This window comes from Atractosteus spatula, chromosome 5 (assembly GCF_055471065.1).
Source record: "Atractosteus spatula isolate fAtrSpa1 chromosome 5, fAtrSpa1.hap1, whole genome shotgun sequence".
Taxonomy (NCBI): Eukaryota; Metazoa; Chordata; class Actinopteri; order Semionotiformes; family Lepisosteidae; genus Atractosteus; species Atractosteus spatula.
The window spans coordinates 42,446,288-42,469,335 of NC_142710.1; the positions used below are offsets into that span (position 1 = coordinate 42,446,288).

Below are 23,048 nucleotides of genomic sequence, written 5' to 3' on the forward strand. Positions count from 1 at the left end.
GCGGAGGTGTGGTTTGGGCTCCGGACCCCTGAAACCCTGGCTGAGGGTCCAGGGTTCAGTTGGGGATACAGATGCTGCAACTATAACAAGCCCCTTCACTCAGTTGCTCCAGATGTATGAGCCTATGTATCCTAAATCTGTACACAACAAAACACATTACGTATTCTCTTCATGTCACTGGGGATAAAAACAAACAAGGGCCAAACAAATCACTCTGAAGACTAGACTCCAGCAAGTCTAGTTCCCACTTCTTACATTCACTAAAATCCCTGACCAGTTAAGGAATGTCTTGAGAACAGAACCCGTAAAAGTAGGATTTAGAAATCCATCTCACGACTGCTGCTGTGTGCACATCTGTGGCACTTTATTGATCCAAAAGTGTGTTCAGCCCAACAAGAAAGCTCAGCTACCCGAGCCGAAGAGCGCGCGTGTCAATTCTCTGAAAAATCCCAAAATCATAGTGTAAAAGCCCACAAACTCCCTTTAATATTTCCAAAAAATGATTTTTGCTTTTCGTTCAAATCACATTGCCTCCTTTATTTGCTTCACAAAATATTTACAAAAAGATATCGGATACATTTTTCTCAACCAGCCTTTTGTTTTTAATAATTGCTTCTTTTAAGCATGTTGACCATATGGTTGTACACAAGTTGAGCAGTTCAAAGTCTTTTTTTTTTAATATAAAACTTCTGGAAAAAAATTCACCATTGTCCAACACCCCCTCCCCCATTACACACGCACACACCCCTTTCTTACCGCTTGCAGTTCCTAGTGCTCCTCAACTGTCCCACATGCTCAAAGCTACAAACAGGAAGTTGAGAGCTCATGTGCTTGGTGCAGGAAGTGACATCATTCTGCAGGAAGTCATGTAAAACAGCAGCCCCCATCAGATGGTGATGCAGTGTGTCACCATATAGTCCAGAAATAGGCTCCTGGGTTCAACACTGATCACTACACACACCCAGTCTTTGTATCCAAAAGCCTTCCTCTGTACTCTTATCCTGTAAGGATTTCAGTCCACAGTGTTGCCTTCCCGTCATGGTTCTTGGTTATAAAATAAGATATTTAAGAGATTTCTTTGTTTTCACAACCAAAGAAAAAAAGCAAGTTAATTTAGAAAGCCACATATCGCTTGGACTTTCAGCCCATTTGATGGAGAGGGAGTCTCGACTCTCGCACGGAGCTCTCACCCAGTGGGTGGGATCCTACTGGCTCTCTGTGGAGATGGCTTGGATTTCTGAGCCTGACTCATACTTGGCCACCAGCCAGCAAGAAGAGCCTGCTTGTGGCAAAAATGTCGAAAGACATCTGGAGCCACAGCTACCTAAATTTATCCTTGACCAAGGCAAAAAAAAAATTTGGCTTGTGCCAGAACGGAAACACACTAAATATTCCCAATTTAAAACCCCAGCTGGAGGGGGAAACAAAAAAAAAAGAGCTGCGTAAGTGAAGGGCAGAGAGTCATGAATTCAACGCCCCTGGAAGAGGGGAGAGGCGAGGGACAACGGATGAAATCCATCTCGATTAAAATAATCTGCAGGGGGGCCGACTGCTGCTGCGGCCTCCCCCCCCCCCCCCAACCAGGATACAGCCAGCGCTAGTCTCTTCAGCGACAACAACCTTCCCTTTTATTTAACCTGGGAGTGGAAAAGTAAAGTCCGACGTCTGCCGGAAGAGCGGGGAGGAAACCGGTGGCCTTTCGACATGGTGGAACCAACGGGGGTGGGCGAGAACCCCCCCCCGGACCCTGGACTGGCACGAGCCTCTGCGCTCCCTCACGCCTGTCGGGAAGGTTAACTGGTGACGTAGTGTTTCGTGGAAGATTGGCCGTAGAGCCCGTAGAAGTCGGCGTGTCTGTGCGTCTGCGAGGCGTCGATCCAGTCCCGCATGGACAGGCCCTGGAGGGACTGGGGCACGGAGGGGGTGGAGGGCAGGGGGTGGTGGGAGTACTCCTGGGAGCTGACGGTCCAGGGGAAGGAGCTGGAGCGGGGGTAGGGCGGGTGCCCCCGGTGGTTGGAGACGGACGGCACCCCGGAGCAGTAGCAGTTATCCACCGTGCACATCAGGATCTTGCGGCCGCCGTACTGGGGCAGCACGGGCTGCTGGGAGGAGCCGCCGCTGGGGTAGTGCGAGGGGGTGAAGACGGAGCTGGAATGCACGGCCTGGGCGCTGCTGCTGAGCCCCACGATGTGCTGGGTGGAGCTGCAGGGCACCATGGCCTGCGAGGACTGGCCTTCCCCCGCCGCCGAGCCCTGGCCCAGGTACTGCTTGCTCACGGGCCCTGAGGACGACTCGAGGAAGCCGCTGCTGTCCGGGAAGGCGGCGGAGTGCTTGCGTTTCTCCGCCCCCGAGCTGCTCAGGCTGCAGGGGTAGGCTGGAATGCTCTGGAGGAAGTGGGCTGGAGCGCTGAAGGGGGCTGGAACAGAGGTCAGAGGGGCAGGTGCTTAAAAACACGTCAATGCTTCCGGAGTCCTCCAAACACCCCTGAATGTTTCTTCTTCAATACGACCTGGCTTTCATGATTATGCGTCCTGGACTGAGCGTGGGAGCACGAAGACCGAACCTGTGCTTTCCGACACACTGGAGGGTTAGCACCGATTGGAGGGGGTGTGCTTGGCGTCACTGAGGCACCAAAAGTGCAGTTAATGCCTGCTCCACCCTGGCTAGGCACAGCTACTTTGCAAAGCTTTGCAAACCCTGGCTAACCCCTTCAATTTACAAAAAGAAACATGCTTTCTGAAAAACGAAACCTGTTAATTGTGCTTTACAGTAAAACCACGGACGTTACAAGCCTGCTGCTTCCGCCTGGTTACCTGCTCAAGGTCTTAAGGCTGCCTGTCGGCGCCTGTTCAGAGACGTCTCCCCCTCTGCACTATCGCACTCTTCAGTTCAGCCTGATCTACCACAACGAATCAAACACAACTGCACGGCAACGATCGGGTACCTTCAAGCATCTTGCGCAGGTTCTTCTCTTTTTTCGAGATCTCAGACAGGAAGAGTTTGGAGTTCAGGTGGCCCACTTTATGAGATGGCAGCGCGCTGCCCGTACACATCTGTGCCCTGGAGACAATAACAGGCCAGACAAGGTCAAGTAGAGGAACGGATTGCCATTGGACAAAGTCAAAAATGGCAAGAGAAAATTCTTTCGTTTACTCACCTGTCCATTAAGATTTTTACTGACTTTGTGTTCTAAAAAGAAGGAAGAAATAATTAAATGACAGTGTCAGTAGCTGTTTCTTTCTATACGTTTCAAGGTAAAGACAGACAAAAGGCTCTGAAATACTCCTGACCAAAAGCATTTCATTACTGCAGGAAATTCCCTGGCATTCAGGGGAGAAAAATCCCTAAAACTCCTATGATCATTACGAATTCTCAAGGCCCTGCTGTGGTTTCCTCTACCGGACAAGTATTTTTGTGATCAGCGCTTCTTCATTCTGCCTCGTGCTGACACTGCGCAGGCTGGAGAAGAGCAGGGTGGGGCTGCGCGCTGGGAGGTGAAGATCGGTGAATTGCGAGTGGGTGGGAGAATCGGGACAGCAGGCATCCCAGGGTGGGGAAAATCCTTCGACTCGTCTCCATAAAGGGCTCGTTCAGTTCCAACATCTGGCACGCTTATCAAAAACCAGCGGCTTCAGCAGAAGAAACTCCTGCAAGGAGGTCAGCTGGGGACTTCCAGCCACTGCCAGCACACCAGGGAGTTAGGTTTCTACTTTGGTACAAACCGGCCTCTCCCGTCTCTCTAAAGACACGAGAGAGTTATAATTTGAATTGCAAAAAACAAAAACCAAGAAGTGTTATTTTGCATAATTTTGACTTCTTGTCTGAATAATGTTTTACTTTCTGCGCTTCGTTCCCTGGGGTGTGCAGTGCAGCCTAGCAGTGTGAGGCAGGAAAGGCCAAGTGACTAAGTGGGATTCGCGCAAAAAGAGAAAACCAATCCCAACAGGGTTTGTTACGAAAGCAAAGGCAGGTCTTCCTCGCACGGCACCTTCATGAAGTTGATGTCCTCCGCCTTGTCGAACACCACCTGGACGGAGCTCAGCAGCTTCTTGGCCTCCTGCCGGCGCTCGCTGAGCTGCAGGGCCTGCGCGGAGTTCTCCTGGCAGAACTTGGAGCGCGCCTTGTCCAGCACCTCCAGGGTCTTGCCCAGGTCCTCCTCCAGCAGCTGGTGCATCTTCTGGTACTGCAGCCGGACCTCCTCCTTCAGCTGCTGCACCTTGTCCTGCGGGGACAGACGGTGGTCACTGTGCGGGGGGCCCCCCCACCCTGCGCCACCCTGAGTCTCCCCGCAGTCACCCTGGGACACCCAGAGCAGCCAGGCAACATGACACAGCCACCCAGCGTCACTCTAACACACACTGTACTATTTCAATTCAATTTCAAGTTAAATATATTTTTATATAGCGCCTTTCACAACAAGGTTGCCCCAAGGCACTTAAAGCTGTGTGACAATACATGACATGTACTGTACTACACATCATAAGATCCATTGTCTTATCTGAACTCACTCCTCCATTAGTGATGCACATCTTGAATTTTGGTGGATTTATGACTTGTTTTAAAGGTTTTGAATGGCTTTTATAGTGCCTCTTCACTACCTACCTAGACACATTAAAAAAATCAGACTCTTAAAACTGCCCACAGGGACTTTATTGGGTGATAGAAGGGGGGGTCAGGTTTTGTCTTCTGAGCACAGCACCTCGACAAGCCGAGGGATCATTGCTGAATCAGAAGAGCAAACAGCCGGATTCTGACGAGAGCAGACTGTCCTGCCCCTGAAGTTGCCATTTGTGTTAATTCCAGGTAATTCCAGTTTTAATCTGTGAACTGGTTTTGCAGTATGAAGGCTAAAAAGAAGCCCTTGAGCCCTAAAAAAAAACAGCAGCAACTGCTTCGGCTTGTTTCCCTATATATGTGACGACTGAAGAAAAGTCAAAGTTATTTTTAATTCGCTCTTCCTGCTCAGGTCAAAACATGTGCCGAAGGGGGGGGGGGGGGGGGGTCACACTGTGCCTTTGCACCAGAAATGCTGATGTATTAGAGAAGACCGCCGAGCCAGACCTCGTCAGAGCTCAGAAGCTCAGCAAGGCCGGGCGGCCTGATCACTCCTGGGAAGAGAGACCTCTAAGGCGAACCCAAGCTGCTGCAGTAAGATGTGCTCGTGGACCAGTAGGTGGCTCACTTCCCTCTGGACCAGATTTTAAAAATGATGCCCCAGTCAGGGGACCTGGGACACTGCGTGCCGTAGGATGTTCCCTACTTTGTACGTGATGTTAGACTGAAGTCCTGACCTCTTGGTCATTAAAGTTCACCTGGCAGTAACTGAAAGAGCATCCTGACTGAATTCCACTCTGGGTTTGTATAATCTGGCCTCCTGAAAATTGCTCCTTAATCCTACTCGAGTTATTTCTCCCTCCTCCCCCTGATCTGCTGCAGTGGGGCTGCTGTGCGTCACTTAGCAGCTGTGGAATCCTTTTGATGTGAAAAATGCTATGCAGTTATAATTATTATTAAAGACATGCATTTCAGAATGTTAATGCAAAAAAAGAATTAGCGATAAGGTCTTTCAACAGCGGTTGCAGGTCTTGAGTGACCACAATGTTCCTGCGTTCAGCGTATTCCTCCCCCCGGCCCCTCCTCACCTCCACCAGCCTCTTGTCCGACTCCAGCTTGTACAGCTGCTCCTCGATGTCCTGGGCGCGCTCCTCTATCCGGTCCTGCTGCTTCATCAGCATTTGCTGGTGGGAGAGAGGAAGGAGGAGGTTAAGGTCTGCCTGCTTTGAGAACATCTGGCTGCGTTTGCCGATCACAACTGTTCTGCCACAAGTTGGAAGTGGGTGGGTGGGTTGGGGGAGAGATCCAGTCAAGGAGCTCCCAGTGAAAGTGAAGTGATTTAAGGACGAAGGGATAGTCTGGCAGAGATAAATGTGTATTTGGGTGAAGAAATTCATGGGATTTACTGAATTCACTCACACCGTGTTAGGTTATCTCCGTTTTGCTGTTTTGCTTATTCCTGGTAGGTGGGGCCAGAAGCACAGGCTGTAAGGCAGGACAACACTTTGGATGGGACTCCAGCCCATCGCACGGAACATGGACAGAACATGCAGACTCCATACAGAAGGATCCCCGGATGGAAAACTGGAGCATTTGCTAGCAGCCATTCCACTGTGCACTTCGCACGCATTAAAAAATTGACATCAAAGAGTAAGTCTGTCCTGAGGCTTGAACAGTGCCAGCTCCGAGCTGTTAGGTGTGCTGATCTTGTTTTACTTGTTCTCCATTGTTTAGCACTCTAATGCCATTAATACTGTCTATAGTTACCACAACTTTGAAGAATGGATAGGAGGTTAGGAGGACATGGAAGGGCAAAGTACACAGCAGCTTATTTAAGTTCTGCAGATGAAATCTGCACTGACTCAAGGGTTGAATATGATGGCAATTTTTCAAAGCCGTTTTCTCAACTGGAAATGAAAATCACATGACCTCAATTAAAAAAACACCCACACACGCTGGGCAGGACCTCAGCCTTCAAATACCAAACGCAGGAGGTGCGGTGCAAAGCTTGGGAATGTGCTGTTCCTCCACGAGGACCTGTAACCCAAAGAGCACGCTGGACTTTGGTTTCAGCAGAAAAACAGGAGAAATAAAACTTTCTGCCTCTATTAAGTCAAATAATCTTCACAGAATCGCAGAAGTTCACAGACCAAAACCGTTCCCTTTGACTCTATATGTCCCATTTTTAAGAGAGAAACTGGGCTTGGCTGAAACTCCCAAGTGAAACCCTCGACTTCACAGGGTTACTGCCTTCCACTCCTTCTTGTGCAGAAAAACAACGCCAATAACAATTAGGTTATAGAGCCTGCCAAAAGTTGACATGTAACGAAGGAACAAGCCAATTTGATTCTAATTAAATAAATGTTTATACAGGGGAAAGGCTGCCTCAGCAGAGTGAGGGGAGCCGCTGTCATGACAACGGGGCTGCTCCGCGCGGCCGGCTCCGAGCGCGAGCGGTCAAGGCCCCCAGCGCAGACCCCGGCCTGCCCTGCGGTGTGCGCAGACAGGCCTCTCGGGCCGGGAGAAACTACAGGCTGTCTAGACACGCTAGCCAGCAGCCCCCAAACGGATAGCACCAAGAGCCAGGCTGCCTCCGGGAAGCCCTGTGAGTTTATGGGGTATCAGCAGTTGGGAACAGGCCCCTCCTGGATACACGCTTGCGGCCCTGCCGAGACTCTTTGAGGTGGCCTTTCAGAGTTACACCTGCATAAAGCCTCATATATATATATAACCAATTCTAGTCTCTTCCTCTGCAGCAAAAACATATGAAGCCATTCTGTTGTCTGTATTGTGCTGAATTTATGTAAGGGGCAACACGCACACAGGGAGGAAGACTCCCCGTCTCTTGAAATCTGACCCAGTCCGGGTCTGGGATAAATCGGCTCCTTTAAGGCTGATGAAGCCTTAAGCTCGGGCATTTTCAGTGGAATTGATTATGATCGAGATAATGGCCACGCTGCCCATGCCCACACAGCATAACCAAAAAAGCTGCAAAGCCCCACTTCTCCCATCATGAGTGAGTGCTCATGGTCAAGTTCCGCTTGTCTCTGCTTCTTCAGCTCTTACTGGTGTGAGTATCAGCTGAATTGTCAAAGGTTCAAACAGCGGGGGATTTCAAGGTTCCAGTCAAACGGGGCAGAGCGGTGGCTCTGTGGCCAAGGATCTGCGCCTGTGGCCGGAAGGTTGCCGGTTCAAAAACCCACGGCCGGCAGAGGAATCCTACTCCGTTGGGCCCCTGAGCAAGGCCCTTAACCCCAGCTGCTCCAGGGGCGCCATATAAATGGCTGACCCTGCGCTCTGACCCCAAGTTTCTCTCCCTGTCTGTGTGTCTCATGGAGAGCAAGCTGGGGTATGCGAAAAGACGAATTCCTAATGCAAGAAATTGTATAGGGCCAATAAAGTGATGTTAAATCTGTTATGTATGCTTGAAAGCTTTGATTTCAGGCACTGTAAACCAAAAAGAATTAAATAACCAACAAAAGGTTATTTTATATAACCAGTTTATAACCAGTTACACACAAGCACGAGGTTAATATGGCAGTAGGTTCACTGGGTCGCTTCACCAGTAAGAGCTGCTCAGACCCCCCAGCAGCTGGTAAAACCTGAAACGGCTCGAGCTGCTAATCAGCCGGATTCTAGTTTTCTTTCCCAGCAGCAGTCTAACCTGCCAGGCATCTACAGTCTCACACTTAAAATCTGGTCAGATCAGTCAGTCCTGTGGGAGTTACAAAGCAAACGATGATACAGAACTTCCTCCTCCTCAAGAGGAACTCTAACAGGTGAAAACAGCTGATCACAGCAGATTCCACTGCACATCACTCCAGGGCTGGAGGTGGGCTGTGTTTCACTGTGTCTTTTTACAGAACTGATCCTAATAAGTACCAAGTTGTTAAAGAACAAGACAAGATAGACACGTTATCCTAGCTTTGTGTCTATGCAAAGAAGAGTACACAACAGGTATCAAAGGTTAATCTTACAGCCTGACAAACAGACAGACAGGAAATCATATGATTACCATCTGTTTTCATATACGAGAGCTGTGTATAAAGAGGATGTTCTCAGTGCATGCGTGAAGACTACAGGCTACCTGTGCAATCTTCCACCCATGTCAGTGAGGGGATCAAGTTAACAATCTGGGCAGGTGATCGAGACTGGAGTGTTTCTCGGTGGCTGCCACACTACTAATTTCAAGTTCTTAAACCCAGGGAAACAAGGCCTCCTGAAGAATTTACACTTTGTAAGAAAAACTTTGTTTTTAATCAAAATTCCATCCTGCTGCTAATTAATCACAGATGCACTTTTCAAATGAGTGAATGTTTATTAATAAGTTTATTAGTTCATTAGAAACATGCTTCTGTGACTAATTACCTAAAGCTTGTAATTAGGCCAGTTTTTCAAAGCTTTTGGTGGTAGCATGTGTACGTTTCATTGGGCAGCCTCAGCAACTAAATTTGGAAAGCAAGAAGTCATTCTGTTATTTCTGAAGTGCCTCTCCTAAGAGTTCCCTTAGATCTTCCTAAGAGAACAGGGAGGAACCCCAACACAGCCCCCAGCTACTATACAAAGCAAACACTGTGCTAAAATAGATACCCAAGGCGAAGTGGAGGCCACAGAGACATGACACTTGTGTAAACACAGGGTAAGTAAAAGATGGGTTTGTACACACGCACACACAGGCGGGACACACATCTGCACATACAGCTGCAGGCAGAGAGAAGCTCGCATTCTTAACCCAGTTCAGTGACCAAAGACCGCTTCGCCACTTGCCAGAACAAAACGCACTCCGAGTGAGCACGAAGACACTGCTGATTAGCGAACGCAGTCTGAATCGACGCGAACAGTGCACTACTGATCATCTGGGACTGAACATACACCACGGGCGAAGCGTGCCAACGTCCTGCCGCCCAGGGATTTTTAGAGCTGAGTTATTAATAAAGACCAAAACGTTTAGGCGGGACAGCCTGGAGAGTGGGGTGCTTTTCAGTAAGGTGTGCCATCTGGAAACAGGACAGTGCTCGTAGGGTACGGACAAGTCAATATTACGAATCCCCCATCCTTATTGGACATTTATTTTATCAAAAGGGGGACTTTTTAAAACTCTTTTAAGAATGATTATACCCATCTTGGTTTTTTTGGCCTCTCCAGTTGTGTTATTTTTTAAAGATGGTGAGTTCCGCCACCACACACAAGACAAAGTGAGGAACTGCAGGACGACTCTTCCCCCCGCTCACCACTTGAACCAATCGTCTTTGAACACATCACAGGAAGCCCCTCCCCTCGTGCCCACAAACACCCCAGAGGCTGAAGGGATAGCTGAGACCCTCCTGGCTGACTCATCCCCACCCCACCCTGAACTGCAACACGTTTACCTACAAACGTGTCTAAATGAGCAAAAAATGTTGCCGTTTATTTTTGGCCACCACAGTTAAGCAATCTTCGCTACACATTGGATTCAAGCACACAGAGGCGGCTGTCCTGTGTACCTGTCCCAGAGACGGGAGGCACGTAGGATGAGAGTCCATCTCTTTGTGCTGCTCATGGAAAGTGGCTGGGTGTTTTTCCCGTGTGGTTCGGGCAGCCACACTGAGCTGCTCTTCGTCTTGAAAAGCGACTAGCCTCATTTTACAGCATGATCTCCCGGGAAATGTTATGCCTCGATCAGAGGGATACCAAGATTAAGCCTGCGCACGAAGCCCATATACCAGAGAAAACTGCTTCCATCAATCAACACCCCGATTTCCGCATTTCCTTGTAGAGCCCTTAAAATAAAGGTCTGATGGGAAAAGGGTATTCTTACAATATGACATTCCACCACTCCAGAAATAATACCTCCGGATATTTGTTTTCTCAGTTCTTCCTGCAGTATTGGGCAGTAGTTTCCCCCTGGGCATTAACAGAATATGCATATTCCCACACAGGGGAGTTTTACTGAATCCTGCTTACAGAAGGAAAGCTCTGCATACTGTAGGCTTATTTGCTGAAACAAATTAAGGGCATCAACGCGAGGTTCCACACATGTCAAGGTCACCATTTAATACTTCAGTGGCTTTTTTAAGGTCAGGAGGCCATACGAGACCAGCACATCCACTTCAGAGCCCGTCCCTGCAATTGTTCACTTGCGGAAGTTAACTTCGGTTCAGTATTTCCACATGCGTATGGACCATGGGCGCAGTGAAACATTAAATACAGATGACGGGAGGGCACCGCCAGCTGCCGGTGAACTCGGCAGCATTCTTTCTTAATGGCGGGCGGTTTCTGGACGCTGGAGGAGAAAGGAGGGCAGCACTTCCCCTCACCTTTCCGAGTCTCGCCCTCCGCAGGTCCTGCTCTCAAGGCCACCACAGGCTGCCCGCCCGGCCGGTAGGGTCACCCCCGGAGGAGTCCGCGCTCAGACTCCCCCTTCTGGGGATCGGATCCAGGGTCCCTGCCGAGGTTCTGGCGGTTTCAAGGCCGCAACGCAGGGCCACACCTTTGGATTTCAGACTTAATTCTATTTTCAGTGGCTCAGTCAAACTCCAATCATGACGAAACGAGCGAACGACTATATGGGATAGGGTTCTTCACACCACGGGCTTAACTCGAAAGAAACGACTGTGCTGGTCGGAGATCAGTGATGTCTCATCTCCCCTCACTTACAGGACGAAAGATGGCCAAGGAACTGTTGCTAGGGCGATGCTGGCGTGGAGGGAGAGGTCCCATGTTCAGCCAGGGAGATTATATATATATAGGGAAGAGGAAGTGCAAGATTAGAATTTGACCTCCACCCGAACTTCTGTTCAATAACACCATTAATCACTCACAATGAAACAAAACACAAAGGATAAGCCGAGTACACCAGGCAGGAGCGAGGTTTCAAGCTTCCACAACCGCAAAGAAACTCATTCCTGAAACGGCTGCGTGGTCTCGGCGTATGTGCTGAAGATGTATTCTTGCTTCGTACAGCCAGCAGTCCAATACAGCTTTGATCAAGCCTTTTTTTTTTAGTTTTTTATTATTTTTATTCATGACACTGCTTTCCGTTCAGCAGAAATCCCCGTTCTTGCAGAAATGATTAAAAAAAACACAGAAAAGAGTTGAAAAAAATCATCTGAAAAGTGTTCATTCACACTGGCGCGCCACAGAAGCTCCGAGACAAATGGCGGGGCGAGTGTGTCTAGTGTGTCTAGTGAGGGTGAAAGTCCCGGGCCCATGGAGAACACACCTCTCTCGAACTGCTCCTCCAGGGCCAGGAACGTCCCGACAGCTGGGCCGCAGGAGCCCCAAAACAGCGTTTCTGTCGGGGGTACAGATGACCTGCATTTAAGTCAACAGCAGCAGCAATGTGTGACCCCCTGAGGACCCTTAGTGAAGAGCCGTTTTTTCATTTAAAACTAAAGGACTCACAAAACCTGAACCTATTTATCCTGTACTGTAATACTTAGTAATTAGAGCTGAACAAAGGCTGCAGCAGTTTTGTTGGCTACAGCTGCAGTACTGTCTGTGTCGATAACTGTCAGCTGGACAGATATTGCAGGATAGCTGCGTCATCCTGAGGATTACTGACAGGGCTCAAACTGGGCTGTCCAGTGCTTGTCTGCAGGATTTCATTCCAATTTGCTCTAATGACCTAAACTAGTATATTATTGGCTTACTCAGACCAACTTAACCCATCCTTCCAGCTCTTCAAGTTCTGCTGCTTTAAAGAGACCAGACACACTGACCCCAAAGGACCGCCACTGGACACCCTGCAGACACACTGACCCCATAGGACCAGGACTGGACACCCTGCAGACACACTGAACCTCCAGGACCAACACTGGACACCCTGCAGACACATTGACCCCCCCCAGGACCAGGACTGAACACCCTGCAGATACACTGATCTTCCAGGACCAGGACTGGACAACCTGCAGACACACTGACCCTCCAGGACCAGGACTGTACACCCCAGCTATAAAGAACTTACAAAACAGGATCAGCTTATTAAAGCCACTCTACAGATAGAAACTCTGTGCTCTGCAAAGTAAATTGCTTTTCCTAAAGCTTAAAAACCACAGTCAATTTAGTTTTTCTTGCTATCTAGAGAGAAAATTTTAGGGCCTGTGTATAATATTCTGAAAGCATGTGGCTCTGAATCTGAAAAAACAAACTCAAGCCAAGCAAAATTCAACAGTATGCCTTTTTCCCTACCCAAGGTCCAAGCTGGGCTTTAGAGATGACAGAGGAAATGGGTTATACCTTATAAATAACAGGGATAACTTACACAGTTCACCACTTTAAAAGTCCAATCTAACATGCAGCTCCCCATGCCTGATGTCATCCTACATTAATGCAAACATCAAACACTTCATTAATGATTCAAGAACACAGAAATCAAAGTCTTCGGAATAAGGCACATAATGCAGTTCTGCATGCGGTTTTATCCTTAACCTCCCTTAACTAAACCCTTATTTCAGCAGTCAGAAGAAGTTTCCAACTACAGGAATTAGCCCTCCCCACCCCCCAAAAATATATTATCCAGTTTTTCCTGACCTCCACTGTGCTGTAAATACCTATTTACAGCTTGACATTCTGTACTGTGCCTGATGCATAAATCTGTGCTACACTCGCTGGTGTGTTTGTGTCCACTTTGTGCTTGGGGCTGCCGCACACTCGAAATTTCCTTGCAAAGGCCAGAGCTCAAAGGATGCGAGATGGGGAACACACCTACCAGGACAAATGGGATTACAAATGATGACTTAAAGCCTCGTCAGTACTGGAATCAAGAGAGAAGCACGAAAGCGAAATGTTTCTATTTTAGATCACCTCTCCTGTCGTTTTTACTCCTGAGATCTTGCAGGGCGAGGATGGGAAGTGTAAATCGCTGGCAATCTGGACCTCAAACCCCAATCCGGGGGCTCAGTATTCACCAGATTCACACCAGCAGGGCTGAGCCCCATTCACAGGGCTGGTCCCGCCCCGCCAGGCTCCGAGAGCCGCGCGGCTGGGACGAGCCGAGGCGCTCCCCATGATCTCACCGCGCCACGCCCAGCAAAATCCCCCGCTGAGCTCCGGGATAGACGCCTCTGCCCGCCAGGAACTCGGACGATCCCTGTCCTGGGGGGGGGGGAGGGGGGGGAGGTGTTGGAGTGCCGGATGACTTGAGTCACTCTCAGCCTCTTGCAAAACAGCGCGAGGCGGCAGCTGCCGGTGGGGGCAGAGCCCAGCCGAGCAGAGCGGAGCGGAGCGGAGCACGGCCCTCCCTCCCGGCCACCCCCGGCGCTGGCCATCCGAGCCACGTTCCTGCACGCAGCCGGCAGCGGCTCCTCCGGATCGACACTCTGCTCCGGCGATTATCTCCATTGCAGTGGGGGGGGGCAGGAGAGAGCCGGAGCCGGGTCCGCTTCAGTGGGTTTCTCTGCCCCCGATTTGGGGGACCCAACCCAGAGTGGCGGCACGGGTCCATCAGGCTGCACCAGCCAGGGCTCCATACCAGATCTCGCCGCCAGGCCCACGCTGAGCTTCGGCTCCGACACGGGACACGGGTTTTGCCGGCACCTGTTTATGCCCGTGTAGGCCGGGCAGGCGAAACGACCTGATGACGGGCGGAGAAGCACGCGTGGGCCCGGGGCGGGCACTACCCAGCCCACCGCGCTGGGCGGTAGCACGTCGATGGGCTTCCTTCGTTTTGGCGCCTGTGCCTGAGGTCCCCCGCCCAGCTCCAGTGCTCCGTCACAATCCCGCCCGCACCCCAGGAATACAGCCCTGGCAGGAGGCGCTGAAATCCCCCCCCCCCCAAAACAACAACAACCCGGCAAACTTCAGGCTCAACCCTCGCCCACGGGCTCCACGTTCAGGCCTTCGCCGCGGCTTGCTCGCGGCGCGCTGGCGTGTCTCGGGCACCTCGTCACTCAGACGCGTGGTCCCAGTCTGACTGTGAAGCGCACTCATGCCGCTGCTGGGGCCGGTGGAAAAGTTAACAGGAGGGCGGGAGGGCGGGCGGCAACGAGGCCTTTCAGGAGGCAGAGCTGAGTCACCAAATGTCAGCCGGGACCCATCGCGACACCGCAAGAAGCAAGCCTTCCTTCTTTAGTTCAAATTTGTTCTCTCCACCCCCCATCCAAAAAAAAAAAAGAAACACGAACCTTGATCAACCTCTGTTGATCCCAATGTAGTACCGCGGTACAAATAGACTGGTTATCTACGGCAGACATCCACCAACACTTCCTGAGTGCTTTTCCAGCAGCCCTGCAGAGATTAAGAATTCAGCTCAGGGAGGCTGAGAGCAATCCTGTGCGTGGCTGTTTGGCTCTGAGGGGGCTGTGCAGGGTTCAGCTCTCATACAGAGCTTCCGGTGGCTGGAGGCTGCGGGACCACTCAGGCGCACCAAGCCCGGATCAAACCGCCGCTTAGTCACAACCCGGATCGGGGCCCTCAAAGGTGGGAGCTGCACCCCGCCAGGCGCTGCACATTCGCTGGGTGAATGCCACCCCTCACCCGGAGCAACGGTGTGGGAACCGTCCCCCTCTTACGAAACTGAGTACACAGCATCTCTCTCTCTCTCCCTCACCGCACACACACACACAGCTTCACGAGGATGCACCTGTGCTGGCGAGATAAGCCGTTCAGCTGAACCTCACATTGTTCCCTGCTGGGCCCGCTGGTTCAGCGTTCGAAAGGAGACGAATTAGAAAAGGGCCCGACCCACTGTCCGGCTGCCATTCTTTCGCCTCTCGCCCTCACTCGCAAAACACATTGAAAAATAAACCCCGTTTGTTTCTCCTGGACTGGCTTTCCCCAAGCGCTGTCACTGCCGCAGCCTCCATCACGAAACCAGTCCAGCCAGCGCTGCTGAAGCTAAATCCCAGATCATCTTCGAGCACACGACAGAGTACTCTCCATGCACAGCAGCATCAATTAAGAGCTACACACTTCTGTGAACTTAATTGTTGTTCTTTTACAACTGTATAATTTTCTACGTGCCAAGAGCCTGCTTGAATCACTCGTATGAAAGGGACACAGTGGAAGCTGCTGGCGAGTGAAGGAAGAGCGCTCCCTGTGACACAGCGGTGCAGACAGAGCAGTCCCCAGAAATGACATTTCCACCACTAACTTACCAAAAGACATGATTTCGGACTGAGGGGGAACTGGGAAACGGCCATGTAAAAAGAAATCTAAACAGTTCATGCTAAGTGTGAAGTGAGCTCATGGTATTTCAACATCTCGAAAAAAACATAAATGGTGTTCATGCATTCAACAGCGAACCCTGTTTTCGGATTTCTTAGCTCAGTGGGAGCCAGCCGAGTTCTTGTTTCTTGCCTCTCAGCTATGAAACAAGTCAACCAGTGCAGCACTTTTTCTGCCGGCAGGCTCATGAGAAGTACAGCACGGGCTGCTGGAGAGGACGGACATTTAGTGTAGAGGAAAGAAAGACGACAACAACTGGGCATCCAGAAGACCTGTTATCACAGCAACCCCCTCCCCTTTCCTCGTCCCCGAGCTCTGTCCTTCGTGTGCAGAGCACACTGACATGCAGACCCCGCACGGTCTGCACTAGGTGTCAGCCTGTTGACTTTTCCACGGTAAACAGGCTGGGAGAAACTTCAGCTGCTGTCTGGGACAAGCATGAGGCTCGGATACTTTGGAAATACCACCAGATGCGATGGATTAAAATCAGCAATGACTTTGATAAGGCTCTTATCTCACAGCGCCTGCCTGGAATACAGCTGTGGCAGACATAACGCACTTTTAATAAGTGGGTAGAATATATATTAACATACATACTGACACACTTACACATTACATACAGGATGATGGCTCATCAGCTTCAGGCTTTATTGATTCACTGATGGAAGGAGAACTCCCCAGGACTCACAAGCTTACCAGAATACCTCAGTATATAATACAGATTTTCACTCCTATTAATTATGTAACAGAAGCCCATTAACCTACGGGGGTGTGATATTATGAAAGGCTGCTGTAAGCCTCTACAGGATGTTGGAGCTCACATCATGTTTGCACTCTTTGCCGTGGCCACACTTGAAATGCAACTGTGACCAAATGTGGCGAAGCAGTGCATGGTTGTGTTCACAAGTTCAAAGGTCACATGTACAGGCATAAAAAAAAAGCAAGCAGGTTGGCCAGTTTAACAGTGCAGCCATGACGCCATGGCTCAGCGACAAGGGGGAGGAGCAGTCTGGGAACGTTACAGAAACGAAGTCTCTATGGCATTCTGCGCCCATCCATCTAGAAGCGATCCCAGCTGTGCAACCAGCAGACAGGAAACACCCACACTGGGCTGACACCCTGCCAACCACCTGCAACGACCCACAACGGCTACCCCAGTATCGAATGCGAGGAGACTTGCTTCCATGTAGAAACAACTGCTATGGATCTTCACACAAACACATTCCATGGAAGATCCACAACCCCAGGTACAGACCTCACCACTCAACAGCACTGCCCTCCATGGCTACGGTCTGTGCATCCGACTGGAAGACAAGCCCATGACGTTAGCAGAGGGTGGCGTTTTCAGACGAACCCCTGCTCTCAGCTGAGACCAAGGAAGAGAAGATACTGCAAACGTTCCCATGAGGACCGTGACAATGCACAAGCAGAAAAATGAGCGTGGGGCAGGACACCAATATCCACAAGGTCCAGGAATCAGCCCCATTCTCAATGGCGGTATCAGCACGCTGCACTGGTTTGAATTCATTTTAAAAACGAATCTCTCTGCTACCGCACGGTCGTTAAAACGTATCCGCCTTTAATCATGGTTGATCTTGTCCCCATATGGCAAAGGTCACTGCAGACCGTCTGCTTCACTCTGAAATCAGCATCCTGCACTGCGTGCTGCTGGATCTTAATCCACCTGGTAGATAAATAAGGTCGTCAACAGCAGCCAGCTGCCTGCTGGTGCCTAACGTGTAAAACATGGATCTGACAGGCCTTCGGCAGCAGACTGGATAAGCATTGCTGTGATCCATGTGTACCATCAGTACTGCTCTGCATCACCCAATCTCTACGAGCTGATGGCTGACAGGCCAGTGACTGACCCCTTGCCTGACAGCACCTGCCTTGACTGCACCACATCACCCATATTCTCACGAGATTTCCCAAACGTCTCATGTCCCTGTCTGACACTTGACTACGAATAATTACATGCCTTCATAAGGTCATATCTGTAAAGACAACATGGGTAAAATTTTGTCCCAGGCTTCGTGAAAGCTCTATTTCTGAAGCACATTCCTATTAATTTAAGAATCACTAGCCTATAGACACGAGACTGGAGAGAGTATCAGGTTTCCTCACAGTAGCCTCACAATGATGGACAGATGGACCCTTTTTAATGACTAGCCACAAGTATCCAGACTCACAGACACCCATATGGAACTTCGACACAGGCATCTTCAACCTACCCCCTCGAACAGGCCAATCCAGAAAAAATCTGTACGTCACCCCATATCATTCAATCCTAAAATCTGTATCCCATGTATTCATCGATTGCACATCAAGTAAGCATGTAATACGCTCACTTAAATTTATTCCCGTCATTGGGAGCACAATTTCTCTTTGGAATATCTTGGTACGTCACGTGTACTTCAAAGCTTCGGCTGATTTATAACCGCCCATAAATATTTTAGGGATGAATACGCTTTACAGGAGGAAACGTCACCCGGTACATTTTCCACACAGTTGCCTCCCTAAATGCGCGAAATTAAAGGGAGGACGCTATCATTCTACACATGCCCACTGTCAGGACACATGAGAAATGAGGATTAACAATTCCCCCCTCTCTGTGCTCATGGGGGCGCGTACCCCCGTGCTCGCCCGATCCCACTCACCCTGATGTCGTTGCGTCGCACTTCCACGTCGCACACCGAGTGACCGTGGTTGGCCCCACACCTGGAGAAGCAGCAGTACTGGCAGACGGCCACTTGCTCCGCTTCACAATGATAAAGTCTGTAGGCATCGTGCTGTGGGCAGCTCCAGGCCCGTACATCCTCGGCCTCGACTAGCAAGTGCCCCGGGTTGGAAGAGGGCTGCTGTAGGTGCGTCTGAACGTGGGACTGACAGCAAGGAGCGTTACAGCGGAGGCAAACTTTCTGGGCCGGAAGAGGCGGCCCCCGCCGGCAGAAGATGCACTGCAGGATGGCCGGGGTTTTCTCCACGTTCAGCGCGTTGAACTTCTCCACGATGTTGGTCAGCTTGAGGTTCTTCTCCAGGCTGGGCTTCTGGTTGTAGGCGTGGTTGCACTCCGGGCACCGCACCATGCCCGTGTCTTTGGACCAGGCCTCGCTGATACATCCTCGGCAGAAGTTGTGTTTGCAAGGCAGCTGTATGGGCTCCACGAAAACGTGTAAGCAGATCGGACAGATCAGCTCCTCCTCGAAGCAGTTTCTCCAGTTTTCGGCCATGGCAACGTCTCAGTGGAGCTTTCGGCCGATTTTCGCATTAATTATCAAATTTCTGAATTAGATAGCGAGAGTTGTGAAAGAGGAAATATCTCGATCCCCGAGTGCCGTAGTGGTATTTTGGCCGTTTCAAAATCCCAACTGACGCAGCTTAGATCAAATCCCACTAGTCTTTTTTCCCGTTTTAATGTTATTTTTTTCCGTGCGCTTAAAAAGATGGCTTTAGCTATGAATGAACAGCCCAGCAAAGCGCACTGAAGTCCTACCTCCCTCCCGACCTTGTTCACAATGTTGGTAAGCCTCCATAAACAACGCACAGGAGCGCCTCTTCCTCTTCACTAATGTATCGAAATTTGCACTGTTCGGTTACAGAGAAAACAAACGAATTCTGATTTTCCTTAAGAACGTGTTTGCGAAAATAGATCTATAAAAACGTACCTAGCGTTTCCCTGACACCGTCCCTTCCCTCAGATCAAACATTAACCCAGGCTGGGGATAATGGTTGAACTGCGTCCCAACTGTGACGAACTTTAATGTAGCGGCAGGCATTCAAAAACTATTTTTTAAGCTACGTCTGAGCTAGCAAGGCACCAGAAGCAAATAACGAAAAAGAACAGAAAAGGGCGTACAGTTCCTTTTTTTTTAAAAAAAACGTAGCTTTCTTCACAGGTTCCGGTTCTGAGAGACACTGGACGGGAAACCCGTGCGATAAACCGGATAAAATTCCAAGTCTGGCAGAAAACGGGAAGAGTTTCCAGTCATGTACTATATTCACAACGTAGCAAGTGGAGTATGGTTCTTTTAATCGCGTTTTCTTTTTAATGTGGGGTCTCTCTGTGGTCAGGATGTCGACTCAACTCTGAAATAATCCAGAATTATTCACCATGCCACATTTAACGACATTGAGCGCAAACGGTCGGGAATTTCTCGAATGCAGATGACACCAACTCCCAGATTTTTTCCCCCGGCTCAGCGCGCAACTATCCGTAATTGATCCCTGTCAATTCTTACAAACGTAACAACATCGGGTGCGAAAACAACACGGACTCAAACTGCGTTGTCACTTCCCCGCTTTGTGACGATACGCCTCGTTAAAGGCGATAAAAGATACAATAAAAACGTAACTTCGCCACGACAGTTTTCCTTCTTCTTTTAAAAACGGAAACAAACCCTAAAAGAAACTGGTCTTTCCTTCGGTTAAAGTTCGTCAAAATCCCGAACGACCTTAAAAAGTACCCTTTAGCCCTTTTAAAAATACCGTTTTATCACGTAGCAGCATCAAACACTAGCTGTTGCCAGCAGTAACTACAGTACAGTTTTGTGTTTTCCAAGATGTATTAAAAATATCGTATCACATGAAAACCGGATCTGTACACAAGGCCTCTGCCATCTTCCTCTCGAAATAATTTAGTATAAAAAAGTAAGTGAAAAATAAACATCTGCAATATATTGATCGAAATTAGACTATTATATATATATAATATTTAATTTATAGCTGCTTTTATGTCCCCGTCATTTGAAAAGGAAGTCGGTCGCGCAGAACAAAAACGACGTTTCTTTAAAATATTTCACTAAAATATACATCTATAGAGTGCTATAGGTTGAGATATTGAAAAAATAAATTACAAACTGTTTTAGTCTCCCGTTCTCAGCTCGGTATAGTAATCCGTCCTCACCTCACCTAGCTATCTGTCTTCATTTAACAACGTGAAACAATTCTCCCCAAAATACCGATTTACCATTTCTGCCTTCTCTCTCGTCACAGAAATGCGTATCTTTAGGTCTGAGTATATTTCCTCAGAAAAGAAAGCCAGCTCGTTCCACGTATCCCGTTTTATTGTCCAACTTATATAAAAAGCGAGATTTTATACGGTTTTCTGCTCTTAAAGGGGACGGCGCCGTTCTGCCCTTTTTATCGCTTGCTGTCATCAGCCATCTTGTTTTGCTCTTTAAAAAGGGGGAAAAAAGCGACCTTTCTGCTTATTTTTTCCACCTCCTGGTTCGTTTTTTTCTCCGTCTCCGCTGTTTTTTTGGTCTGCCAAACACATATATAACATATAAAACCGAAACTTCAATTGCCTTCACCGTTCCCCCCTGCGCATATATACTTCCATGGGATGCAAGCTCTCTTGTAAATCCGACGGCTTCCCCCGGTTGGTACAGTCCAGTCCGTATCGGTGTTATTATTAATGATTTTTTTTTTTCCTTTAGAGCAATCTTTCTAGAGGACAGGAATGCAGGCACTGGGGCTGCAGGACTGAACACAGCTCGCATTTACTCCCCCCCCCCCACCCCCCGAGAGTCACGTGATCAGTCACCGACTTGATACATTAAACCAGGCGGAGCTGAAATGGAGGGGGGGAGGCACCACATTTAAAAGGGCAACTCTAGCTCCGGTGCTTTCCTGGACAGAAATACCTCTGCGCAGCTGCGCGGCCTCCACAGAGAGCGTATCCAGTCCGACCCGTCCCCGGCACTTCTCCTTTGTTCCCGTTTTAAAGAGCAGGACGTTAAGAGGTTCAAGAGCCGAGCATGTTACGCATAAATTGACACTTCTGGGGCCCAGAAATGGATTGATGAATATTGTTCAGCTACCCTGTAATATCGCACAGAAATGCGTCCTCACGAAATCTTTACGCTGGGTGCCACAGTTTGTGTGGCCCAGGTCTTCTTTCGCGACTGGGATGGCTTAAAATGTTGTGAACGTGGGCTTGAAATGCGCCAAAGAAGTCCAACAATTTGAGTTTTTCATTCTTGTCATATTTTATTCCCAGTGTATTTTGGAGTTAAGTAAATGCCAAAAGGAGTAAGGAAGCCAAAAATGGTATAACTATGACCCAAAATGGTATAACGAATTTTAAGGATTCAACGTGGTGGTCAGATAATGTAGTCAGAGCCTTATTTAGAAACCCCTGTTCCACGTGTGAAAGATGTACACCTACAAAGAAATAGATTATATAGTGTTGGTTATATAATGGATATGCATTATGTATTGTATACAAATTACATCGAGTGCTATTAAACAGGTTCGGGTTTTGCGCTGTTGAAATTGCCTCATTTAAAAGGGAAACTATGTATATAAAGGAGAAGGCTCCAATGGTAAAGGTTTATTAAGATTGCTGTGCCAAGACTGAGGTTAGACCGAAAAAATGACACATCAATTAACAGGCTACAGTTTGGCGAAAGAGTGGCCGGTATTTTAAAAGGGCAACACCTGTTCCGACATCGGGAGAAGCCTCGCAGTGTTTCGTTAGAAAACAGATTGCACCGGCGGCCGAGGGACAGGGGAGACGGACGTGGTCGCCACTATACCGGGTAAAGGTGCAGAGAGGGCCTGCAGGAAAGACAAAGGAGTGGCTTCATGGCTGTTACTGTAAAATGGGTCATTCTGCACGGCTGGTTGAGTGTAGGATTTTTGGAATTTTCCCTGCACGGTGTGAGTAATCCAGACCCCCCACGCAGCGTGCAGCGTCACCACAGCGGCCCGGGGGCCAGTCGGACGCGAGCAGTGTGTGTGTGTGTCCGGCAGTGCGCTCCAGTGAGCCGGGGGAAGAAATGGGGCCCATCCCGTTCACCAGTCACATGCAAGGCATGCTGAAATGTCAACACAGCCCTGCTAGTGTGTGCGTGTGGGCGGGAGGAAGGCAGAGAAAGGGCGGTGTGTGTAGCTGCCTCTCGTTATCCCCGAATGAGAATCTACTATTGAAGCAGTTTGCTGTAATTTTTTCAAATACGCACGATACTTTGATCATGTACATGCAGTCCCCAATGTAACCGTACTATTTCAGATGGGCATTATTTCAATATTTTAATAGAATTATTAGAATTAGGTATTGCAATAGTAGTGACGTCTATAAACCTCTAAGGTCATTGTGTAATTTTAAATATTTGTGTATTATCAGGTGTAAAATGTAAAACCTCTCAGTCTGGAGGAGAAAGTCTCAGCTTTTGCCAAATGCTCTTAAATGCAAATCAGACCAAAAACAAAGAACATCTTCTTGTTTTTCTGGAAAATCAAGTAGTAAATGATGTTGTCGAAGGGGGAGGTATTCAGAATTATTCTCGGTGATATATATGCTAATTTATTAGGCTTTTTATGCCCTACATTATGTAATTCAAAAG

At 49.0% G+C, this 23,048-nt stretch overlaps 1 protein-coding gene across 1 annotated transcript; it reads right to left on the reverse strand.

Moving 5' to 3' along the window:
- Positions 1 to 503: 503 nt before the first annotated feature.
- LOC148835114 (E3 ubiquitin-protein ligase TRIM8-like) lies at positions 504 to 21,202 on the reverse strand. Its single transcript, XM_088917000.1, has 6 exons — positions 18,357 to 21,202; positions 5,643 to 5,738; positions 3,989 to 4,222; positions 3,158 to 3,189; positions 2,945 to 3,060; positions 504 to 2,416 (listed from the first exon to the last, which is right to left on the reverse strand). Exons 1-6 carry the CDS (start codon positions 18,927 to 18,929, stop codon positions 1,794 to 1,796), a joined length of 1,674 nt encoding a protein of 557 aa, XP_088773126.1. The 5' UTR covers positions 18,930 to 21,202; the 3' UTR covers positions 504 to 1,793.
- Between the last annotated feature and the right edge of the window lie 1,846 nt (positions 21,203 to 23,048).

Excerpts from the sequence above, each read along its gene's own strand:
- LOC148835114 (XM_088917000.1), bottom strand. The coding sequence starts at position 18,929 with ATGGCCGAAAACTGGAGAAACTGCTTCGAGGAGGAGCTGATCTGTCCG. Across the intron at positions 3,061-3,157 it reads GTAAAAATCTTAATGGACAG|GGCACAGATGTGTACGGGCA; the intron begins GTGAGTAAACGA and ends TATTGTCTCCAG. Across the intron at positions 2,417-2,944 it reads CCTGCGCAAGATGCTTGAAG|CCCCCTTCAGCGCTCCAGCC; the intron begins GTACCCGATCGT and ends CCTCTGTTCCAG.